The sequence below is a fragment of the Oncorhynchus kisutch genome, linkage group LG1 (genome assembly GCF_002021735.2).
Source record: "Oncorhynchus kisutch isolate 150728-3 linkage group LG1, Okis_V2, whole genome shotgun sequence".
Lineage (NCBI taxonomy): Eukaryota > Metazoa > Chordata > Actinopteri > Salmoniformes > Salmonidae > Oncorhynchus > Oncorhynchus kisutch.
The window spans coordinates 15,983,003-16,008,467 of record NC_034174.2 but is presented as its reverse complement, the minus strand read 5'-3'; the positions used below and the strand labels follow the sequence as shown (position 1 = coordinate 16,008,467).

Genomic DNA, 25,465 nt, shown 5'->3' with positions numbered 1-25,465 from the left:
GCAAAGGAGCAAAATAAATAAATAAAGTAAAAAAATACAGTAGGGAAAGAAGTAGTTGTTTGGGCTAAATTATAGATGGGCTATGTACAGGTGCAGTAATCTGTGAGCTGCTCTGACAGCTGGTGCTTAAAGCTAGTGAGGGAGATACAGTGGGGAGAACAAGTATTTGATACACTGACAATTTTGCAGGTTTCCCTACATACAAAGCATGTAGAGGTCTGTAAATTCTATCAAAGGTACACTTCAACTGTGAGAGACGGAATATAAAACAAAAATCCAGAAAATCACATTGTATGATTTTTAAGTAATTAATTTGCATTTTATTGCATGACATAAGTATTTGATACATCAGAAAAGCAGAACTTAATATTTGGTACAGAAACCTTTGTTTGCAATTACAGAGATCATGCGTTTCCTGTAGTTCTTGACCAGGTTTGCACACACTGCAGCAGTGATTTTGGCCCACTCCTCCATACAGACCTTCTCCAGATCCTTCAGGTTTCGGGGCTGTCGCTGGCCAATACGGACTTTCAGCTCCCTCCAAAGATTTTCAATTGGGTTCGGGGCTGGAGACTGGCTAGGCCACTCCACGACCTTGAGGTGCTTCTTACGGAGCCACTCCTTAGTTGCCCTGGCTGTGTGTTTCAGGTCGTTGTCATGCTGGAAGACCCAGCCACCACCTACATTCAATGCTCTTGCTGAGGGAAGGAGGTTGTTGGCCAAGATCTTGCGATACATAGCCCCATCCATCCTCCCCTCAATATGGTGTAGTCATCCTGTCCCCTTTGCAGAAAAGCATCCCCAAAGAATGATGTTGCCACCTCCATGCTTCAAGGTTGGGATGGTGTTCTTGGGGTTGTACTCATCCTTCTTCTTCCTCCAAACACGGCGAGTGGAGTTTAGACCAAAAAGCTCTATTTTTGTCTCATCAGACCACATGACCTTCTCCCATTCCTCCTCTGGATCATCCAGATGGTCATTGGCAAACATCAGACGGGCCTGGACATGCGCTGGCTTGAGCAGGGGGACCTTGCGTGCGCTGCAGGATTTTAATCCATGACGGCGTAGTGTGTTACTAATGGTTTTCTTTGAGACTGTGGTCCCAGCTCTCTTCGGGTCATTGACCAGGTCCTGCTGTGTAGTTCTGGGCTGATCCCTCACCTTCCTCATGATCATTGATGCCCCACGAGGTGAGATCTTGCATGGAGCCCCAGACCGAGGGTGATTGACCGTCATCTTGAACTTCTTCCATTTTCTAATAACTGCGCCAACAGTTGTTGCCTTCTCACCAAGCTGCTTGCATATTGTCCTGTAGCCCATCCCAGCCTTGTGCAGGTCTACAATTTTATCCCTGATGTCCTTACACAGCTCTCTGGGAATTGGCCATCGTGGAGAGGTTGGAGTCTGTTTGATTGAATGTGTGGACAGGTGTCTTTTATACAGGTAACGAGTTCAAACAGGTGCAGTTAATACAGGCAATGAGTGGAGAACAGGAGGGCTTCTTAAAGAAAAACTAACAGGTCTGTGAGAGCCGGAATTGTGATCAAATACTTATGTCATGCAATAAAATGCTAATTAATAACTTAAAAATCATACAATGTGATTTTCTGGATTTTTGTTTTAGATTCCGTCTCTCACAGTTGAAGTGTCCCTATGATAAAATTAAAGACCTCTACATGCTTTATAAGTAGGAAAAGCTGCACAAATCGGCAGTGTATCAAATACTAGTTCTCCCCACTGTAAGTGTTTCCAGTTTCAGAGATTTTTGTAGTTCATTCCAGTCATTGGCAGCAGAGAACTGAAAGGAGAGGCGGCCAAAGAAAGCATTGGTTTTGGGGGTGACCAGAGAGATATACCTGCTGGAGCGCGTGCTACAGGTGGGTGATGCTATGGTGACCAGCGAACTGAGATAAGGGGGGACTTTACCTAGCAGGGTCTTGTAGATGACCTGGAGCCAGTGGGTTTGGCGACGAGTATGAAGCGAGGGCCAGCCAACGAGAGCGTACAGGTACAATGGTGGGTAGTATATGGGGCTTTGGTGACAAAACGGATGACACTGTCATAGACTGCATCCAATTTGTTGAGTAGGGTATTGGAGGCTATTTTGTAAATGACATCGCCGAAGTCGAGGATTGGTAGGATGGTCAGTTTTACAAGGGTATGTTTGGCAGCATGAGTGAAGGATGCTTTGTTGCGAAATAGGAAATATAAATAGTTGACACAGGAAGGCTAAGAAGATCATCAGGGACCTCAGCCACCCAAGCTACGCCCTGTTCCATCACTCAGACTGGCCAATCGATTCAACCCCCAGACCATCAGGATGCTGAATAGCCACCACTAGTCAGTGACCTGCTCCCCCTGTCCCCCTGTGCATGTGACTAATAAACTCTAATCTAATCTAACCCTGGGTTTTTGACAATTAACTGTTTTCATTGTCAGGTTCCAATTATAAATCCCTCTTACTATGAATTTAATACACACACAGACACACATGGGCACATTAAATGTCATAGGCATGATGTGTTGGCCTTTATTTTTGGTCCCAGCACCACCGCATTTGCTATCAGTTCACTCTTAGAAAAAGGGGTTCCAAAAGGGTTATTTGCAGATGGATAGGGTTCTACCAAGAACTGTTTTGATCAGAAGAACCCATTTTGGAAGACAAGGATTCTTTGTAAGGCAAAGGGTTCTACCTACAACCTTTAGCATCCTAAGAACTGTTTTTTTGAAGAAAGGGTTATTTGATGATTAAAATAATTCAGTCAAGAAGGATTATTTGGCAGACAAGAAAGGTTCTATGTAGAACCATATATACAGTAATATTTCCCAGCATGCTCTATTGCAGAGATCATTTTCAGAATTGTTTGTTTTACTGTAATATCTGTGTTTTTGCATGTACATTGATTGGTTGATTAATTTTATGCTACACAAAGATAAATAACATAGTTTTCTAAACTAATCCAATCTGTTGAAGTTATTGCACCCGTTAGTTACTGAGATGGTTGTTCAAGTCTAGATGATTGAGGCAGTCTCAGTATTCATTCCTCCCTACCCTGCCAGTCATTCTGAATGTAGGTTCCGGGTGGTACAAAATTCCACTTGTTGGATATCCTTATCCTGGCTGGATTCCAATAGGAATTACACATTGCTTTGCAAGCCAGCATAGTGTGACCTACAGGCCTCATTTGGCCTGTAAACTAGGAGATTCGTAACACCACTGTGTTAGGGTATAACTAGGCCCTCAAATAAAAGCCATTATATATATATATATATATATATATATATATATATATATATATATATATATATATATATATATATATATATATATATATATATATGTATTGTCTTAAATAATACATTGTTAAAGGCTAATAAGGCTGGTGGAACCGTTCATAGAGGGTTCTAGGAAGCGCTGTCCAAAGATAAGGGTTCTCGGTAGAACCCTTCAAAGACGTTTCTAGGAAGAACCTTTAGATGATACAATTGTCTTTGGTACAACCCTTCATAGAGGGTTCTAGGTAGAACCATATACAGGGGGTTCTTTGAAGAACCATACATAGAGGGTTCTAGATATAACCCTCTGCAAAGGGTTCTAAACAGCACCAAAAAGCTTTCCCCTATGGGGACAAACAGAAGAACCCTGTATGGTTCTACTTAGCACATATCTTCTAAGAGTGTAGAATAATATGTTATTGATTTTAGAGTTGTATTTTCTGCCATTGTTGGGGGGGAAATCTCTCTGCAAGAAATACCCAAATGAAAGAGACAAGATCAGGCCCCCCAATAGAAGATTATTACTTAGGCTTCAGCAGGGAACAGACATCGCTCACTCGGGGTGAAATTGCAATGGTCTGTGTTATGCATTATCTCACCTTGATTTGATACTGTTATTTGGCTGCTAGTGAAATACGTATAAATTGTAAATTATGTTCCAAGGTAACGATTTGGTTGAGGGCAAGTAGCAGAGATGTCGGCCATCTAGCTGGCAAAACTATTATTATTCTAGCTTGGCATTCCATTTGAAACACAGTCATTTAGTGTTTTGATTTTCTTTGCATTACATTACACTGTGAAAGCCCAGTTTGTTTCTACTTCAAGGTCTCAGAGCGAGTGACGTCACTAGCGCACACCGTTAACTAGCTAGCCATTTCACACCGGTTACACTCACCCCTCTTTGACCATCTCCTTCTGCACAGCAACCCCAGCAGCTTGGCCAAGGCCAACTGAGCCAACTAGGCTCGAACCATGGACCCTCTGAAAACATCAGCAGCTGCTTTCCATGAAGCATCATTACCTATTGCTCCACAAAAGCCGAGTGAAACAACTACTTCAAAGTCTCAGAGCTAGTGATTTCACCGATTGAAAAGCTACTAGCGTGCATCGCTAACTAGCTAGCCATTTCAAACTGGTTGCACACTCACACACACACACAATAATATCAAAGGGATAAGCTGGATCAGGAGCGAGAGATGATTGTAGTCTGGGTGAGCCCTGGATGGGTAAAGGTGGAAATAAAAGTCTTCAAAAGGTCGTTCCTGGCCTCTTCAACCTTTGAATAAAACATTGAGAATGGGGAGATGAAATTAACAATTTGGGTAATGAATCGAGCAAAACAGGTGGTGGATGGCTGAAGAAAATGAACCAATCAGTCTTTCCTGTGTGGATTTATTTAGCTCCTAATTAGAAGCTGCCTTGGTTAATTATGATTGGGCTCTTCGGGGAAAAAGGGCCTCACTGAAATGACAGTCAGGCGAGGGATAAACAAACACTGGGAAGGGACTCCATAGTACGCTTTTGATGCACAAGGGGTTTCTGAAGCCAATCACCTTCACCGTTATTGATAACTCAGCTTCTCTAAGCCAATCATCTTCACTGTAAATAATGAAATCATTTTCTCTAAGCCAATCAACTTCGCTGTAAATAATGCAACTATTTTCTCTAAGCCAATCACTTTCACTGTAAATAATGCAACCATTTTTTCTAAGCCAATCCCCTTCACCCTCTAACCCAGAGACTTTTTTTCGGAACTTCCACCAGCATTCCTAACCCACTTTCTCTGTATCTGATAAACCAGCATCTCTAACCTAATCATCTTCACCGATGAACCAGCAAGTCCTACCTAATCACCCATGCCACCAAACTGCCCTTAACACAATGTCCTCGCGTGTTTGAAGGACTGCATCAGTACTCGAGTGAACCTCTCTGATAGACCAACATCCAACTCTAACCCTCTCACCCTTGCTGATGCAAATGAATAAGCATGATCACGAACACATTCATTGTCTTTGCTGTAATATCGCTAGACTAGTATTATATTTGTCAACCAATCTTCAATGTCACTGCCACACAATCCACTTTTACCTTGTCACCGTTAAAAGCAGCACATCTTATCACGTCCCTGTTCCACGTACCTCAACTCATGGTTGAGTGGGGCATTTTCATATTGGGATGCAGTTGGAGATGATTGACAGGCAAAGAGTGAGAAAACGAACAGGAAGGTTTAGACAGAATTAATAGATGAATTGAGGAATAGTAGACCGTTTAAGAGATATAAATTGAAAATGTGGCTGTGGAAGTTTTATTGTAATGTTCTTACTGTCAAATGTGTGGTGAGGGGTGAATAGGGAGAGATAGGACTCAGAGATGGGGAGTGTCAAGTCTGGTAGGTTTTTGTAAGTCTGCATGAGAAAGAGGAAACCTGGCAGAGATTAAAGTGATGACACAAGAGAGTGTAGCCAGAGAGTGTAGCCAGAGAGTGTAGCCAGAGAGTGTAGCCAGAGAGGGTAGCCAGAGAGTGTAGCCAGAGCGTGTAGCCAGAGAGTGTAGCCAGAAAGTGTAGCCAGAGAGTATAGCCAGAGAGTGTAGCCAGAGAGTGTAGCCAGAGAGTATATCCAGAGAGTATAGCCAGAGAGTGTAGCCAGAGAGTATAGCCAGAGTGTAGCCAGGGAGTATAGCCAGAGAGTATAGCCAGAGAATATATCCAGATAGTGTAGCCAGAGAGTATAGCCAGAGAGTATATCCAGATAGTGTAGCCAGAGAGTGTAGCCAGAGAGTTTAGCCAGAGAGTGTAGCCAGAGAGTATAGCCAGAGAGTATAGCCAGAGAGCATAGCCAGAGAGCATAGCCAGAGAATATAGCCAGAGAGTGTAGCCAGAGAGTATAGCCAGAGGATGTAGCCAGAGAGTATAGCCAGAGAGTATATCCAGATAGTGTAGCCAGAGAGTATAGCCAGAGAGTATATCCAGATAGTGTAGCCAGAGAGTGTAGCCAGAGAGTATATCCAGAGAGTATAGCCAGAGAGTTTAGCCAGAGAGTGTAGCCAGAGAGTATAGCCAGAGAGTATAGCCAGAGAGCATAGCCAGAGAGCATAGCCAGAGAATATAGCCAGAGAATATAGCCAGAGGATGTAGCCAGAGAGTATAGCCAGAGAGTATAGCCAGAGAGTATAGCCAGAGAGTGTAGCCAGAGAGTATAGCCAGACAGTGTAGCCAGAGAGTGTAGCCAGAGAGTATAGTCAGAGAGTGTAGCCAGAGAGTGTAGCCAGAGAGTATATCCAGAGAGTGTAGCCAGAGAGTATATCCAGAGAGTGTAACCAGATAGTATAGCCAGAGAGTATAGCCAGAGAGCATAGCCAGAGAGTATAGCCAGAGAGTATAGCCAGAGAGTATAGCCAGAGAGTATAGCCAGCGAGTGTAGCCAGAGAGTATAGCCAGAGAGTATAGCCAAAGAGTATAGCCAGAGACTATAGCCAGAGAGTGTAGCCAGAGAGCATAGCCAGAGAGTATAGCCAGAGAGCATAGCCAGAGAGCATAGCCAGAGAGTATAGCCAGAGAGTATAGCCAGAGAGTATAGCCAGAGAGCATAGCCAGAGAGTATAGCCAGAGAGTATAGCCAGAGAGTATAGCCAGAGAGCATAGCCAGAGAGCATAGCCAGAGAATATAGCCAGAAGATGTAGCCAGAGAGTGTAGCCAGAGAGTATAGCCAGAGATTATAGCCAGAGAGTGTAGCCAGAGAGTATATCCAGAGAGTGTAACCAGATAGTATAGCCAGAGAGTATAGCCAGAGGGCATAGCCAGAGAGTATAGCCAGAGAGTATAGCCAGAGAGTATAGCCAGAGAGTATAGCCAGCGAGTGTAGCCAGAGAGTATAGCCAGAGAGTATAGCCAGAGAGTATAGCCAGAGAGTATAGCCAGAGACTGCAGCCAGAGAGTATAGCCAGAGAGTGCAACCAGAGAGCATAGCCAGAGAGTATAGACAGAGAGTGCAGCCAGAGAGCATAGCCAGAGAGCGCAGCCAGAGAGCATAGCCAGAGAGCGCAGCCAGAGAGTGTAGCCACAGAGCATAGCCAGAGAACGCAGCCAGAGAGCGCAGCCAGAGAGTGTAGCCAGAGAGCATAGCCAGAGAGCACAGCCAGAGAGCCTAGCCACAGAGCGCAGCCAGAGCATAGCCAGAGAGCGCAGCCAGAGAGTATAGCCAGAGAGTATATCCAGATAGTGTAGCCAGAGAGTGTAGCCAGAGAGTATATCCAGAGAGTGTAGCCAGAGAGTTTAGCCAGAGAGTGTAGCCAGAAAGCGTAGCCAGAGTGTAGCCAGGGGGTATAGCCAGAGAGTATATCCAGAGAGTATAGCCAGAGAGTGTAGCCAGAGAGTATAGCCAGAGAGTATAGCCAGAGTGTAGCCAGAGAGGGTAGCCAGAGAGTGTAGCCAGAGCGTGTAGCCAGAGAGTGTAGCCAGAAAGTGTAGCCAGAGAGTATAGCCAGAGAGTGTAGCCAGAGAGTGTAGCCAGAGAGTATATCCAGAGAGTATAGCCAGAGAGTGTAGCCAGAGAGTATAGCCAGAGTGTAGCCAGGGAGTATAGCCAGAGAGTATAGCCAGAGAATATATCCAGATAGTGTAGCCAGAGAGTATAGCCAGAGAGTATATCCAGATAGTGTAGCCAGAGAGTGTAGCCAGAGAGTTTAGCCAGAGAGTGTAGCCAGAGAGTATAGCCAGAGAGTATAGCCAGAGAGCATAGCCAGAGAGCATAGCCAGAGAATATAGCCAGAGAGTGTAGCCAGAGAGTATAGCCAGAGGATGTAGCCAGAGAGTATAGCCAGAGAGTATATCCAGATAGTGTAGCCAGAGAGTATAGCCAGAGAGTATATCCAGATAGTGTAGCCAGAGAGTGTAGCCAGAGAGTATATCCAGAGAGTATAGCCAGAGAGTTTAGCCAGAGAGTGTAGCCAGAGAGTATAGCCAGAGAGTATAGCCAGAGAGCATAGCCAGAGAGCATAGCCAGAGAATATAGCCAGAGAATATAGCCAGAGGATGTAGCCAGAGAGTATAGCCAGAGAGTATAGCCAGAGAGTATAGCCAGAGAGTGTAGCCAGAGAGTATAGCCAGACAGTGTAGCCAGAGAGTGTAGCCAGAGAGTATAGCCAGAGAGTGTAGCCAGAGAGTGTAGCCAGAGAGTATATCCAGAGAGTGTAGCCAGAGAGTATATCCAGAGAGTGTAACCAGATAGTATAGCCAGAGAGTATAGCCAGAGAGCATAGCCAGAGAGTATAGCCAGAGAGTATAGCCAGAGAGTATAGCCAGAGAGTATAGCCAGCGAGTGTAGCCAGAGAGTATAGCCAGAGAGTATAGCCAAAGAGTATAGCCAGAGACTATAGCCAGAGAGTGTAGCCAGAGAGCATAGCCAGAGAGTATAGCCAGAGAGCATAGCCAGAGAGTATAGCCAGAGAGTATAGCCAGAGAGTATAGCCAGAGAGCATAGCCAGAGAGTATAGCCAGAGAGTATAGCCAGAGAGCATAGCCAGAGAGCATAGCCAGAGAATATAGCCAGAGGATGTAGCCAGAGAGTGTAGCCAGAGAGTATAGCCAGAGATTATAGCCAGAGAGTGTAGCCAGAGAGTATATCCAGAGAGTGTAACCAGATAGTATAGCCAGAGAGTATAGCCAGAGGGCATAGCCAGAGAGTATAGCCAGAGAGTATAGCCAGAGAGTATAGCCAGAGAGTATAGCCAGCGAGTGTAGCCAGAGAGTATAGCCAGAGAGTATAGCCAGAGAGTATAGCCAGAGAGTATAGCCAGAGACTGCAGCCAGAGAGTATAGCCAGAGAGTGCAACCAGAGAGCATAGCCAGAGAGTATAGACAGAGAGTGCAGCCAGAGAGCATAGCCAGAGAGCGCAGCCAGAGAGCATAGCCAGAGAGCGCAGCCAGAGAGTGTAGCCACAGAGCATAGCCAGAGAACGCAGCCAGAGAGCGCAGCCAGAGAGTGTAGCCAGAGAGCATAGCCAGAGAGCACAGCCAGAGAGCCTAGCCACAGAGCGCAGCCAGAGCATAGCCAGAGAGCGCAGCCAGAGAGTATAGCCAGAGAGTATATCCAGATAGTGTAGCCAGAGAGTGTAGCCAGAGAGTATATCCAGAGAGTGTAGCCAGAGAGTTTAGCCAGAGAGTGTAGCCAGAAAGCGTAGCCAGAGTGTAGCCAGGGGGTATAGCCAGAGAGTGTAGCCAGAGAGTGTAGCCAGAGAGTGTAGCCAGAGAGTACAGCCAGAGAGTATAGCCAGAGAGTATAGCCAGAGAGTATAGCCAGAGAGTATATCCAGAGAGTATAGCCAGAGAGTATATCCAGATAGTGTAGCCAGAGAGTGTAGCCAGAGAGTATATCCAGAGAGTGTAGCCAGAGAGTTTAGCCAGAGAGTGTAGCCAGAGAGCATAGCCAGAGAGCATAGCCAGGGAATATAGCCAGAGGATGTAGCCAGAGAGTATAGCCAGAGAGTATAGCCAGAGAGTATAGCCAAAGAGTGTAGCCAGAGAGTATAGCCAGAGAGTGTAACCAGAGAGTGTAGCCAGAGAGTATAGTCAGAGAGTATATCCAGAGAGTGTAGCCAGAGAGTATATCCAGAGAGTGTAACCAGATAGTATAGCCAGAGAGTATAGCCAGAGAGTATAGCCAGAAGGTATAGCCAGATAGTATAGCCAGAGAGTGTAGCCAGAGAGTGTAGCCAGAGAGTATAGCCAGAGAGTATATCCAGAGAGTGTAGCCAGAGAGTATATCCAGAGAGTGTAACCAGATAGTATAGCCAGAGAGTATAGCCAGAGAGTATAGCCAGAGGGCATAGCCAGAGAGTATAGCCAGAGAGTATAGCCAGATAGTATAGCCAGAGAGTATAGCCAGCGAGTGTAGCCAGAGAGTATAGCCAGAGAGTATAGCCAGAGAGTATAGCCAGAGACTATAGCCAGAGAGTGTAGCCAGAGAGCATAGCCAGAGAGTATAGCCAGAGAGTATAGCCAGAGAGTATAGCCAGAGAGTGTAACCAGAGAGCATAGCCAGAGAGCATAGCCAGAGAGTGTAGCCAGAGAGTATAGCCAGAGAGTATAGCCAGAGAATATAGCCAGAGAGTATAGCCAGAGACTGCAGCCAGAGAGTATAGCCAGAGAGTGCAACCAGAGAGCATAGCCAGAGAGTATAGCCAGAGAGTGCAGCCAGAGAGCATAGCCAGAGAGCGCAGCCAGAGAGCATAGCCAGAGAGCGCAGCCAGAGAGTGTAGCCACAGAGCATAGCCAGAGAACGCAGCCAGAGAGGGCAGCCAGAGAGTGTAGCCAGAGAGCATAGCCAGAGAGCACAGCCAGAGAGCCTAGCCACAGAGTGCAGCCAGAGAGCATAGCCAGAGAGCGCAGCCAGAGAGTGTAGCCAGAGAGCGTAGCCAGAGTGTAGCCAGGGAGTATAGCCAGAGAGTATAGCCAGAGAGTATAGCCAGAGAGCACAGCCAGAGAGCCTAGCCACAGAGCGCAGCCAGAGCATAGCCCGAGAGCGCAGCCAGAGAGTGTAGCCAGAGAGCGTAGCCAGAGTGTAGCCAGGGAGTATAGCCAGAGAGCATAGCCAGAGAATATAGCCAGAGGATGTAGCCAGAGAGTGTATCCAGAGAGTATAGCCAGAGAGTATAGCCAGCGAGTGTAGCCAGAGAGTATAGCCAGAGAGTATAGCCAGAGAGTATAGCCAGAGACCGTAGCCAGAGAGTATAGCCAGAGAGTATAGCCAGAGAGTGTAACCAGAGAGCATAGCCAGAGAGTGTAGCCAGAGAGTATAGCCAGAGAATATAGCCAGAGAGTATAGCCAGAGACTGCAGCCAGAGAGTATAGCCAGAGAGTGCAACCAGAGAGCATAGCCAGAGAGTATAGCCAGAGAGTGTAGCCACAGAGCATAGCCAGAGAACGCAGCCAGAGAGCGCAGCCAGAGAGTGTAGCCAGAGAGCATAGCCAGAGAGCACAGCCAGAGAGCCTAGCCACAGAGCGCAGCCAGAGAGCATAGCCAGAGAGCGCAGCCAGAGAGTGTAGCCAGAGAGCGTAGCCAGAGTGTAGCCAGGGAGTATAGCCAGAGAGTATAGCCAGAGAGTATAGCCAGAGAGCACAGCCAGAGAGCGTAGCCACAGAGCGCAGCCAGAGCATAGCCAGAGAGCGCAGCCAGAGAGTGTAGCCAGAGAGTGTAGCCAGAGTGTAGCCAGGGAGTATAGCCAGAGAGCATAGCCAGAGAATATAGCCAGAGGATGTAGCCAGAGAGTGTAGCCAGAGAGTATAGCCAGAGAGTATAGCCAGAGAGTGTAGCCAGAGAGTATAGCCAGAGAGTATATCCAGAGAGTGTAGCCAGAGAGTATATCCAGAGAGTGTAACCAGATAGTATAGCCAGAGTGTATAGCCAGAGGGCATAGCCAGAGAGTATAGCCAGAGAGTATAGCCAGAGAGTATAGCCAGAGAGTATAGCCAGAGACTATAGCCAGAGAGTGTAGCCAGAGAGCATAGCCAGAGAGTATAGCCAGAGAGCATAGCCAGAGAGTATAGCCAGAGAGTATAGCCAGAGAGTATAGCCAGAGAGTGTAACCAGAGATCATAGCCAGAGAGCATAGCCAGAGAGTGTAGCCAGAGAGTATAGCCAGAGAGTATAGCCAGAGAATATAGCCAGAGAGTATAGCCAGAGACTGCAGCCAGAGAGTATAGCCAGAGAGTGCAACCAGAGAGCATAGCCAGAGAGTATAGCCAGAGAGTGCAGCCAGAGAGCATAGCCAGAGAGCGCAGCCAGAGAGCATAGCTAGAGAGCGCAGCCAGAGAGTGTAGCCACAGAGCATAGCCAGAGAACGCAGCCAGAGAGCGCAGCCAGAGAGCGTAGCCAGAGAGCATAGCCAGAGAGCACAGCCAGAGAGCCTAGCCACAGAGCGCAGCCAGAGAGCATAGCCAGAGAGCGCAGCCAGAGAGTGTAGCCAGAGAGCGTAGCCAGGGAGTGTAGCCAGGGAGTGTAGCCAGGGAGTATAGCCAGAGAGTATAGCCAGAGAGCACAGCCAGAGAGCCTAGCCACAGAGCGCAGCCAGAGCATAGCCAGAGAGCGCAGCCAGAGAGTGTAGCCAGAGAGCGTAGCCAGAGTGTAGCCAGGGAGTATAGCCAGAGAGTGTAGCCAGAGAGTGCAGCCAGAGAGTGTAGCCAGAGAGTGCAGCCAGAGAGTGTAGCCAGAGAGTACAGCCAGAGAGTATAGCCAGAGAGTATAGCCAGAGAGTATATCCAGATAGTGTAGCCAGAGAGTATAGCCAGAGAGCATAGCCAGAGAGTATAGCCAGAGAGTGTAGCCAGTGAGTGTAGCCAGAGAGTATAGCCAGTGAGTATAGCCAGAGAGTATTACCAGAGAGTGTAGCCAGAGAGCATAGCCAGAGAGTATAGCCAGAGAGCATAGCCAGAGAGCATAGCCAGAGAATATAGCCAGAGGATGTAGCCAGAGAGTGTAGCCAGAGAGTATAGCCAGAGAGTATAGCCAGAGAGTGTAGCCAGAAAGTATAGCCAGAGAGTATATCCAGAGAGTGTAGCCAGAGAGTATATCCAGAGAGTGTAACCAGATAGTATAGCCAGAGAGTGTAGCCAGAGAGTATAGCCAGAGAGTATAGCCAGAGAGTATAGCCAGCGAGTATAGCCAGAGAGTATAGCCAGAGACTATAGCCAGAGAGTGTAGCCAGAGAGCATAGCCAGAGAGTATAGCCAGAGAGCATAGCCAGAGAGTATAGCCAGAGAGTATAGCCAGAGAGTATAGCCAGAGAGTATAGCCAGAGAGTGTAACCAGAGAGCATAGCCAGAGAGTGTAGCCAGAGAGTATAGCCAGAGAGTATAGCCAGAGAATATAGCCAGAGAGTATAGCCAGAGACTGCAGCCAGAGAGTATAGCCAGAGTGTAGCCAGGGAGTATAGCCAGAGAGTATAGCCAGAGAATATATCCAGATAGTGTAGCCAGAGAGTATAGCCAGAGAGTATATCCAGATAGTGTAGCCAGAGAGTGTAGCCAGAGAGTTTAGCCAGAGAGTGTAGCCAGAGAGTATAGCCAGAGAGTATAGCCAGAGAGCATAGCCAGAGAGCATAGCCAGAGAATATAGCCAGAGAGTGTAGCCAGAGAGTATAGCCAGAGGATGTAGCCAGAGAGTATAGCCAGAGAGTATATCCAGATAGTGTAGCCAGAGAGTATAGCCAGAGAGTATATCCAGATAGTGTAGCCAGAGAGTGTAGCCAGAGAGTATATCCAGAGAGTATAGCCAGAGAGTTTAGCCAGAGAGTGTAGCCAGAGAGTATAGCCAGAGAGTATAGCCAGAGAGCATAGCCAGAGAGCATAGCCAGAGAATATAGCCAGAGAATATAGCCAGAGGATGTAGCCAGAGAGTATAGCCAGAGAGTATAGCCAGAGAGTATAGCCAGAGAGTGTAGCCAGAGAGTATAGCCAGACAGTGTAGCCAGAGAGTGTAGCCAGAGAGTATAGTCAGAGAGTGTAGCCAGAGAGTGTAGCCAGAGAGTATATCCAGAGAGTGTAGCCAGAGAGTATATCCAGAGAGTGTAACCAGATAGTATAGCCAGAGAGTATAGCCAGAGAGCATAGCCAGAGAGTATAGCCAGAGAGTATAGCCAGAGAGTATAGCCAGAGAGTATAGCCAGCGAGTGTAGCCAGAGAGTATAGCCAGAGAGTATAGCCAAAGAGTATAGCCAGAGACTATAGCCAGAGAGTGTAGCCAGAGAGCATAGCCAGAGAGTATAGCCAGAGAGCATAGCCAGAGAGCATAGCCAGAGAGTATAGCCAGAGAGTATAGCCAGAGAGTATAGCCAGAGAGCATAGCCAGAGAGTATAGCCAGAGAGTATAGCCAGAGAGTATAGCCAGAGAGCATAGCCAGAGAGCATAGCCAGAGAATATAGCCAGAAGATGTAGCCAGAGAGTGTAGCCAGAGAGTATAGCCAGAGATTATAGCCAGAGAGTGTAGCCAGAGAGTATATCCAGAGAGTGTAACCAGATAGTATAGCCAGAGAGTATAGCCAGAGGGCATAGCCAGAGAGTATAGCCAGAGAGTATAGCCAGAGAGTATAGCCAGAGAGTATAGCCAGCGAGTGTAGCCAGAGAGTATAGCCAGAGAGTATAGCCAGAGAGTATAGCCAGAGAGTATAGCCAGAGACTGCAGCCAGAGAGTATAGCCAGAGAGTGCAACCAGAGAGCATAGCCAGAGAGTATAGACAGAGAGTGCAGCCAGAGAGCATAGCCAGAGAGCGCAGCCAGAGAGCATAGCCAGAGAGCGCAGCCAGAGAGTGTAGCCACAGAGCATAGCCAGAGAACGCAGCCAGAGAGCGCAGCCAGAGAGTGTAGCCAGAGAGCATAGCCAGAGAGCACAGCCAGAGAGCCTAGCCACAGAGCGCAGCCAGAGCATAGCCAGAGAGCGCAGCCAGAGAGTATAGCCAGAGAGTATATCCAGATAGTGTAGCCAGAGAGTGTAGCCAGAGAGTATATCCAGAGAGTGTAGCCAGAGAGTTTAGCCAGAGAGTGTAGCCAGAAAGCGTAGCCAGAGTGTAGCCAGGGGGTATAGCCAGAGAGTATATCCAGAGAGTATAGCCAGAGAGTGTAGCCAGAGAGTATAGCCAGAGAGTATAGCCAGAGTGTAGCCAGAGAGGGTAGCCAGAGAGTGTAGCCAGAGCGTGTAGCCAGAGAGTGTAGCCAGAAAGTGTAGCCAGAGAGTATAGCCAGAGAGTGTAGCCAGAGAGTGTAGCCAGAGAGTATATCCAGAGAGTATAGCCAGAGAGTGTAGCCAGAGAGTATAGCCAGAGTGTAGCCAGGGAGTATAGCCAGAGAGTATAGCCAGAGAATATATCCAGATAGTGTAGCCAGAGAGTATAGCCAGAGAGTATATCCAGATAGTGTAGCCAGAGAGTGTAGCCAGAGAGTTTAGCCAGAGAGTGTAGCCAGAGAGTATAGCCAGAGAGTATAGCCAGAGAGCATAGCCAGAGAGCATAGCCAGAGAATATAGCCAGAGAGTGTAGCCAGAGAGTATAGCCAGAGGATGTAGCCAGAGAGTATAGCCAGAGAGTATATCCAGATAGTGTAGCCAGAGAGTATAGCCAGAGAGTATATCCAGATAGTGTAGCCAGAGAGTGTAGCCAGAGAGTATATCCAGAGAGTATAGCCAGAGAGTTTAGCCAGAGAGTGTAGCCAGAGAGTATAGCCAGAGAGTATAGCCAGAGAGCATAGCCAGAGAGCATAGCCAGAGAATATAGCCAGAGAATATAGCCAGAGGATGTAGCCAGAGAGTATAGCCAGAGAGTATAGCCAGAGAGTATAGCCAGAGAGTGTAGCCAGAGAGTATAGCCAGACAGTGTAGCCAGAGAGTGTAGCCAGAGAGTATAGCCAGAGAGTGTAGCCAGAGAGTGTAGCCAGAGAGTATATCCAGAGAGTGTAGCCAGAGAGTATATCCAGAGAGTGTAACCAGATAGTATAGCCAGAGAGTATAGCCAGAGAGCATAGCCAGAGAGTATAGCCAGAGAGTATAGCCAGAGAGTATAGCCAGAGAGTATAGCCAGCGAGTGTAGCCAGAGAGTATAGCCAGAGAGTATAGCCAAAGAGTATAGCCAGAGACTATAGCCAGAGAGTGTAGCCAGAGAGCATAGCCAGAGAGTATAGCCAGAGAGCATAGCCAGAGAGTATAGCCAGAGAGTATAGCCAGAGAGTATAGCCAGAGAGCATAGCCAGAGAGTATAGCCAGAGAGTATAGCCAGAGAGCATAGCCAGAGAGCATAGCCAGAGAATATAGCCAGAGGATGTAGCCAGAGAGTGTAGCCAGAGAGTATAGCCAGAGATTATAGCCAGAGAGTGTAGCCAGAGAGTATATCCAGAGAGTGTAACCAGATAGTATAGCCAGAGAGTATAGCCAGAGGGCATAGCCAGAGAGTATAGCCAGAGAGTATAGCCAGAGAGTATAGCCAGAGAGTATAGCCAGCGAGTGTAGCCAGAGAGTATAGCCAGAGAGTATAGCCAGAGAGTATAGCCAGAGAGTATAGCCAGAGACTGCAGCCAGAGAGTATAGCCAGAGAGTGCAACCAGAGAGCATAGCCAGAGAGTATAGACAGAGAGTGCAGCCAGAGAGCATAGCCAGAGAGCGCAGCCAGAGAGCATAGCCAGAGAGCGCAGCCAGAGAGTGTAGCCACAGAGCATAGCCAGAGAACGCAGCCAGAGAGCGCAGCCAGAGAGTGTAGCCAGAGAGCATAGCCAGAGAGCACAGCCAGAGAGCCTAGCCACAGAGCGCAGCCAGAGCATAGCCAGAGAGCGCAGCCAGAGAGTATAGCCAGAGAGTATATCCAGATAGTGTAGCCAGAGAGTGTAGCCAGAGAGTATATCCAGAGAGTGTAGCCAGAGAGTTTAGCCAGAGAGTGTAGCCAGAAAGCGTAGCCAGAGTGTAGCCAGGGGGTATAGCCAGAGAGTGTAGCCAGAGAGTGTAGCCAGAGAGTGTAGCCAGAGAGTACAGCCAGAGAGTATAGCCAGAGAGTATAGCCAGAGAGTATAGCCAGAGAGTATATCCAGAGAGTATAGCCAGAGAGTATATCCAGATAGTGTAGCCAGAGAGTGTAGCCAGAGAGTATATCCAGAGAGTGTAGCCAGAGAGTTTAGCCAGAGAGTGTAGCCAGAGAGCATAGCCAGAGAGCATAGCCAGGGAATATAGCCAGAGGATGTAGCCAGAGAGTATAGCCAGAGAGTATAGCCAGAGAGTATAGCCAAAGAGTGTAGCCAGAGAGTATAGCCAGAGAGTGTAACCAGAGAGTGTAGCCAGAGAGTATAGTCAGAGAGTATATCCAGAGAGTGTAGCCAGAGAGTATATCCAGAGAGTGTAACCAGATAGTATAGCCAGAGAGTATAGCCAGAGAGTATAGCCAGAAGGTATAGCCAGATAGTATAGCCAGAGAGTGTAGCCAGAGAGTGTAGCCAGAGAGTATAGCCAGAGAGTATATCCAGAGAGTGTAGCCAGAGAGTATATCCAGAGAGTGTAACCAGATAGTATAGCCAGAGAGTATAGCCAGAGAGTATAGCCAGAGGGCATAGCCAGAGAGTATAGCCAGAGAGTATAGCCAGATAGTATAGCCAGAGAGTATAGCCAGCGAGTGTAGCCAGAGAGTATAGCCAGAGAGTATAGCCAGAGAGTATAGCCAGAGACTATAGCCAGAGAGTGTAGCCAGAGAGCATAGCCAGAGAGTATAGCCAGAGAGTATAGCCAGAGAGTATAGCCAGAGAGTGTAACCAGAGAGCATAGCCAGAGAGCATAGCCAGAGAGTGTAGCCAGAGAGTATAGCCAGAGAGTATAGCCAGAGAATATAGCCAGAGAGTATAGCCAGAGACTGCAGCCAGAGAGTATAGCCAGAGAGTGCAACCAGAGAGCATAGCCAGAGAGTATAGCCAGAGAGTGCAGCCAGAGAGCATAGCCAGAGAGCGCAGCCAGAGAGCATAGCCAGAGAGCGCAGCCAGAGAGTGTAGCCACAGAGCATAGCCAGAGAACGCAGCCAGAGAGGGCAGCCAGAGAGTGTAGCCAGAGAGCATAGCCAGAGAGCACAGCCAGAGAGCCTAGCCACAGAGTGCAGCCAGAGAGCATAGCCAGAGAGCGCAGCCAGAGAGTGTAGCCAGAGAGCGTAGCCAGAGTGTAGCCAGGGAGTATAGCCAGAGAGTATAGCCAGAGAGTATAGCCAGAGAGCACAGCCAGAGAGCCTAGCCACAGAGCGCAGCCAGAGCATAGCCCGAGAGCGCAGCCAGAGAGTGTAGCCAGAGAGCGTAGCCAGAGTGTAGCCAGGGAGTATAGCCAGAGAGCATAGCCAGAGAATATAGCCAGAGGATGTAGCCAGAGAGTGTATCCAGAGAGTATAGCCAGAGAGTATAGCCAGCGAGTGTAGCCAGAGAGTATAGCCAGAGAGTATAGCCAGAGAGTATAGCCAGAGACCGTAGCCAGAGAGTATAGCCAGAGAGTATAGCCAGAGAGTGTAACCAGAGAGCATAGCCAGAGAGTGTAGCCAGAGAGTATAGCCAGAGAATATAGCCAGAGAGTATAGCCAGAGACTGCAGCCAGAGAGTATAGCCAGAGAGTGCAACCAGAGAGCATAGCCAGAGAGTATAGCCAGAGAGTGTAGCCACAGAGCATAGCCAGAGAACGCAGCCAGAGAGCGCAGCCAGAGAGTGTAGCCAGAGAGCATAGCCAGAGAGCACAGCCAGAGAGCCTAGCCACAGAGCGCAGCCAGAGAGCATAGCCAGAGAGCGCAGCCAGAGAGTGTAGCCAGAGAGCGTAGCCAGAGTGTAGCCAGGGAGTATAGCCAGAGAGTATAGCCAGAGAGTATAGCCAGAGAGCACAGCCAGAGAGCGTAGCCACAGAGCGCAGCCAGAGCATAGCCAGAGAGCGCAGCCAGAGAGTGTAGCCAGAGAGTGTAGCCAGAGTGTAGCCAGGGAGTATAGCCAGAGAGCATAGCCAGAGAATATAGCCAGAGGATGTAGCCAGAGAGTGTAGCCAGAGAGTATAGCCAGAGAGTATAGCCAGAGAGTGTAGCCAGAGAGTATAGCCAGAGAGTATATCCAGAGAGTGTAGCCAGAGAGTATATCCAGAGAGTGTAACCAGATAGTATAGCCAGAGTGTATAGCCAGAGGGCATAGCCAGAGAGTATAGCCAGAGAGTATAGCCAGAGAGTATAGCCAGAGAGTATAGCCAGAGACTATAGCCAGAGAGTGTAGCCAGAGAGCATAGCCAGAGAGTATAGCCAGAGAGCATAGCCAGAGAGTATAGCCAGAGAGTATAGCCAGAGAGTATAGCCAGAGAGTGTAACCAGAGATCATAGCCAGAGAGCATAGCCAGAGAGTGTAGCCAGAGAGTATAGCCAGAGAGTATAGCCAGAGAATATAGCCAGAGAGTATAGCCAGAGACTGCAGCCAGAGAGTATAGCCAGAGAGTGCAACCAGAGAGCATAGCCAGAGAGTATAGCCAGAGAGTGCAGCCAGAGAGCATAGCCAGAGAGCGCAGCCAGAGAGCATAGCTAGAGAGCGCAGCCAGAGAGTGTAGCCACAGAGCATAGCCAGAGAACGCAGCCAGAGAGCGCAGCCAGAGAGCGTAGCCAGAGAGCATAGCCAGAGAGCACAGCCAGAGAGCCTAGCCACAGAGCGCAGCCAGAGAGCATAGCCAGAGAGCGCAGCCAGAGAGTGTAGCCAGAGAGCGTAGCCAGGGAGTGTAGCCAGGGAGTGTAGCCAGGGAGTATAGCCAGAGAGTATAGCCAGAGAGCACAGCCAGAGAGCCTAGCCACAGAGCGCAGCCAGAGCATAGCCAGAGAGCGCAGCCAGAGAGTGTAGCCAGAGAGCGTAGCCAGAGTGTAGCCAGGGAGTATAGCCAGAGAGTGTAGCCAGAGAGTGCAGCCAGAGAGTGTAGCCAGAGAGTGCAGCCAGAGAGTGTAGCCAGAGAGTACAGCCAGAGAGTATAGCCAGAGAGTATAGCCAGAGAGTATATCCAGATAGTGTAGCCAGAGAGTATAGCCAGAGAGCATAGCCAGAGAGTATAGCCAGAGAGTGTAGCCAGTGAGTGTAGCCAGAGAGTATAGCCAGTGAGTATAGCCAGAGAGTATTACCAGAGAGTGTAGCCAGAGAGCATAGCCAGAGAGTATAGCCAGAGAGCATAGCCAGAGAGCATAGCCAGAGAATATAGCCAGAGGATGTAGCCAGAGAGTGTAGCCAGAGAGTATAGCCAGAGAGTATAGCCAGAGAGTGTAGCCAGAAAGTATAGCCAGAGAGTATATCCAGAGAGTGTAGCCAGAGAGTATATCCAGAGAGTGTAACCAGATAGTATAGCCAGAGAGTGTAGCCAGAGAGTATAGCCAGAGAGTATAGCCAGAGAGTATAGCCAGCGAGTATAGCCAGAGAGTATAGCCAGAGACTATAGCCAGAGAGTGTAGCCAGAGAGCATAGCCAGAGAGTATAGCCAGAGAGCATAGCCAGAGAGTATAGCCAGAGAGTATAGCCAGAGAGTATAGCCAGAGAGTATAGCCAGAGAGTGTAACCAGAGAGCATAGCCAGAGAGTGTAGCCAGAGAGTATAGCCAGAGAGTATAGCCAGAGAATATAGCCAGAGAGTATAGCCAGAGACTGCAGCCAGAGAGTATAGCCAGAGAGTGCAACCAGAGAGCATAGCCAGAGAGTATAGCCAGAGAGTGCAGCCAGAGAGCATAGCCAGAGAGCGCAGCCAGAGAGTGTAGCCACAGAGCATAGCCAGAGAACGCAGCCAGAGAGCGCAGCCAGAGAGCATATCCAGAGAGCACAGCCAGAGAGCCTAGCCACAGAGCGCAGCCAGAGAGCATAGCCAGAGAGCGCAGCCAGAGAGCATAGCCAGAGAGCGCAGCCAGAGAGTGTAGCCAGAGAGCGTAGCCAGAGTGTAGCCAGGGAGTATAGCCAGAGAGTGTAGCCAGAGGATGTAGCCAGAGAGTGTAGCCAGAGAGTATAGCCAGAGAGTGTAGCCAGAGAGTGCAGCCAGAGAGTGTAGCCAGAGAGTGTAGCCAGAGAGTGTAGCCAGAGAGTGTAGCCAGAGAGCATAGCCAGAGAGCGCAGCCAGAGAGTGTAGCCAGAGAGCGTAGCCAGAGTGTAGCCAGGGAGTATAGCCAGAGAGTGTAGCCAGAGGATGTAGCCAGAGAGTGTAGCCAGAGAGTATAGCCAGAGAGTGTAGCCAGAGAGTGCAGCCAGAGAGTGTAGCCAGAGAGTGTAGCCAGAGAGTGTAGCCAGAGAGTGTAGCCAGAGAGTATAGCCAGAGAGTACAGCCAGAGAGTATAGCCTGGAGTGTGAGTTTTATAACGGAACGTTTGTATCGTTTTTTGCTAATGTTTGTCACCTTTGATTTACAATCATGTATGTGCATGTACTGCATGTGTATGTGTGAGAGCGACACACGCTGAGCGGGAGATAGAGACAGTTGACATATGTCTGATGATGCGTTTCCTGTAAGGTAGCATGTTGTCCTGGGTCTGTCACTAAAATGTCGCCATCGTTGACATTCAGTGGACTATCTTCACAACTGTCGTCCTGCTCTGCTCTTACCTTCACTTCCAACAACAGCTTGCAATTGCTTTTTAATAGACAATTAAAGACAGGCCATCGATCAATTCCTGCACAGAGCATGAGGCTTGAATACAAATTTGTGAAAAACAAACAGTTTTTACCATGTCAAATCCAATGAACCCTTCCTACTCCATTAAAGAGAGATATATGGGCATGTCTCAGTGTGTACTGTACTGTATTGTATTGTACTGTACTGTATTTGAGTATTTGTTTTTTGTCTTAGTTTTTTTGTTTGTTCTGCCTGCCACCACCCTCCTCTTCGGATGTGTGAGTATTTGTGTCATGCACTGACATGTGTCTGTCAGTTTTAGGATTGTATTTTATTACACTTATAATACAGTATGCACAGTATATACGTATTTTGTGCGTAGATTAAGAATTGTATGTCTTGGCTTCCCTTTCCTGATGGTATGCTATATATTCAGCATGGCTTCCTCTCATACCTTCTCAATGGTGGTAATCTCTCCGTGGGCAGATTCTGCGTGTAGACCGAGAGAATCTGCCAGGACTGAATGGGATGTGTGAGATCCGAGCAGTATTAGTTTCAGTGTTGGGGTTTTCGTCACTGGTTATTTGGATGTTTAAGGCGGTGCTTAAACTCCAGTGCTTCACACGTGTGCCCACACAGATCGGAGGGTGAAGACCGGAACTCTCCATTTCTAATATGTACAGGGCCTTCAGAAAGTATTCACATACAGTACTTGACATTTTCCACATTCTGTTGTGTTACAGCCTGAATTCATTTTTTACCAAATGTTAGTTGAGTCACTGGTCTACACACAATACCCCATAATGTCAAAGTGGAATTATGTTTTTCAACATATTTACTAATTCATTAAAAATTAAAAGTACAAATAAAAAAAAGCAATGAAAAACAATGAATATCCCTTTGAGGATGTTGAAGTCATTAATTACACTTCAAATGGTGTATCAGTGCACCCAGTCACTACGAAGATACAGGAGAGGATGGAAACTGCTCAGGGATTTTAACATGAGGCCAATGGTGACTTTTAAACAGATACAGAGTTTATTAATGGCTGTGATAGGAGAAAACTGAGGATGGATCAACAACATTCTAGTTACTCCATAATACTAACATAATTGACAGTGAAAAGAAGGAAGCCTGTACAGAATAAATATATTCCAAAAGATGCATCTTGTTTGCAACTAAAGTAATGATCAAAAAAAAAGTTGCAAAACAATTATGTTTTTGCCCTGAATACAGAGTGTTATGTTTGGGGCAAATCCAGTACAACACATTACTGTGTACCACTCTCCATATTTTCAAACATAGTGGTGGCTGCATCATGCTCTGGGTATAATTGTAATTGTTAAGGACTGGGGAGTTTTTCAGGATAAAAAATAAATATAATGGAGATAAGCACAGGCAAAATCCTACAGGAAAACCTGGTTCAGTCTGCTTTCCACCAGACAGCAGGACACTAAGCTACAACACAAGGCCAAATCTACACTGGATTTGCTTACCAAGAAGACAGTGAATGTTCCTCAGCGGCGGTTTTTACTTAAATCTTTATGAAATCTATGGCACGACCTGAAAATGGTTGTTTAGTAATGATCAACAATCAATTTGACAGGGCTTGAAGAATTTTGAAAAGAATAATGGGCAAATGTTGCACAATTCAGGTGTGGAAAGCTCTTAGAGACTTACCCAGAAAGCCGCAAGGCTGTAATCACTGCCAATGTGCTTCTACAAAGTATTGACTCAGGGGTATGAATACTTATGTAAAGATATTCTATATTTAATTTTCAATAAATGTGCAAACATTTCTAAAAACATGTTTTCACTTTGTCATTATGAGGTATTGTGTGTAGGTGGGTGAGAAATTAATATATTTAATCCATTTTGAATTCAGAATAAGTCAAGGGGTATTAATACTAACTGAAGACCCTGTATGAACACAGAACTTAATCATGCAGCTGACCAAATTACGCAAAATTTTACTTCTAGGTTAACGGAGATTACATTTATGGTATTAGATACAGTATGAGCTATATTTTGTCAGTATGCACCTTGCAGCATATTAGTGAGATCCCTTAGGATTTGGAGGCACAGATAAATGAGTAAGCTCCACCAGAGGATGTGTTTAGATCTAACTCCTATTTATTTTCACATGATTGGCTCTTGAAAAGGCAAGGCTTGTCCTCTGTCGATAGCTAATCAAGATTGAATCCTAAATGTCACATTAATAGGAAAAGTTTTACTCCCACATTTCTTTTGTCCTTATTTGACATTTGTCACTTTGTGAAAGTAATGTACCGGGCTAACCCAGCTAAATACTAATGGAAGAGGTCATCCTCTCAGTAAACACATTATAGCTCTATAGCTCTGTGTTGTGTGCTAGTGGGTAGACTACAGAATAATAGACATTCTGTTGTTCTGAATGTCTAACATAACACAAGGCAGCTCCAGCTGGCTTCCTAACCTAACACTGCATGGGCTTAGTGGAGATGCAGCCTGTGTGGGTGGCAGAGAAAGCTGTGATTAAGTAGTGTTGGTTGTTAGTTATTATTGTCAGACTTAATTTGTGTGCCACCTAATGTGTCTGTGATAGCCATCTTGGACACTAATTGATTCCAACTGTTTTGTGTCTACTTTGATACCTGCTGTTGCTTTGTGACGGGGAAAAGAATAGAAGGCAAATCCAAACCCAGCCTAAAAAGCGGTGTAATTGCTGTTTTTGTAGTTTAATCCAGGAGTGTGCATGTGTGCTTCTGTGTGTGTGTGCGTGAGAGTATGTGCGTCTGCCTGTGCATTCAATCCTTTGTGAGTGTGTTCCTGTTTGTTTGTGGCTTTGCGGGGCGGATATCTGTTTGCGTTCGTCTGTCTGCATTTCCTCCTGTACTGTACTTATCTCATTAACAGTGTGTTTCTTTCTCTGTGTCTCTCTGTGCAGACGGAGGACGGAGATGGGGAAGAGAACCTGATGGAGAACCCCTACTCCATGAAGCTGGAGTTTGTGGACGATCCCAACTTTAAAAACAAGGTCAACTACTCCTACAGCGCCGTCCAGATCCCCACAGACATCTATAAGGGCTGTAAGTACCAAGCTGCACAGGCATCCACACACACGATCTGACCTTTTTGGGGAAGGAAATAGGATACCTAGCAGTTTCACAACTGGATACATTCAACCAAAATGTGTCTTCTGCATCAGAGAGGTGCGGACGGCTGCTTTAATAGACATCCACGTCATCAGCACCCAGTTGTTGTAGGAGGTTAACTGCATTGCTCAGGGGCAAAACAGCAGATTTTTCCACTTTGCTGGCTCAGGGATTCAAACCAGCGACCCTTCAGTTACTGGCCGCTAGGCTACCTTACCGCCCTGTTTTGCTGGGTTACATACAACGTTTTTTATTACACATGTTCTGACAGGATAAATCCTTGAGATGCCTCATTTTGTTTCTGAGGGGGTCCTGAGCTGCGGGGAGGACAGGTCATATTAACTCCTGGAATAGAGTCAATGGAATGATATCAAGCTTGGTTTCCATGTGGTTCATAATGCACTATTCCACTGACTCCATTCCACTGACGTCCTTCACCTCAGCAGCCTCCAACGGTGTGAGCTGAGCACTGTATGCTGCTCCTCTGTGTCAACACTTGCTTACTGTAACATAATAGGACATGGCAGTAGTGTTCCCACAGTGTGTGTGTGTGTGTGTGTGTGTGTGTGTGTGTGTGTGTGTGTGTGTGTGTGTGTGTGCACAACGGGCATAACTCCCTCCTTGGGAGTCATCCAAAAATGGACACTAGTGAACACGTACCTGCTGGGGCTGTAATCTCGCAGTCACCCTTTATTTTCTCTATAACCAACAAACCAAAATTGGTTCTGTGAAAGTTCCCAGGACATTCGTTAGGTTACGGAAAATGTTCTCATAACACAAAACTGTCCAGTTGTGCTAATGACTATATAATTGTTATATAAAACATTCACCCGATGTTGCAAGAACATTCCTAGAACACATTTAATCTTTTCTTTAAAGGTTCCCATAATGTTTAATTCGGTTGTGGGAACAGTCTGGTGAGAACAGTGTGGGGACATCACACAAGATATGTTCCCAAAACCCCA

General features: G+C 47.1%; 1 protein-coding gene across 1 annotated transcript in view; it reads left to right on the top strand.

The window, feature by feature from the left end:
• Window positions 1–25,465, top strand: part of LOC109878204 (voltage-dependent calcium channel subunit alpha-2/delta-2-like) — a 274,608-nt gene that overhangs the window by 154,699 nt on the left and 94,444 nt on the right. Inside the window, 1 exon segment of the mRNA XM_031785639.1 lies at window positions 24,293–24,434. Coding sequence (XP_031641499.1) covers window positions 24,293–24,434 — 142 coding nt within the window.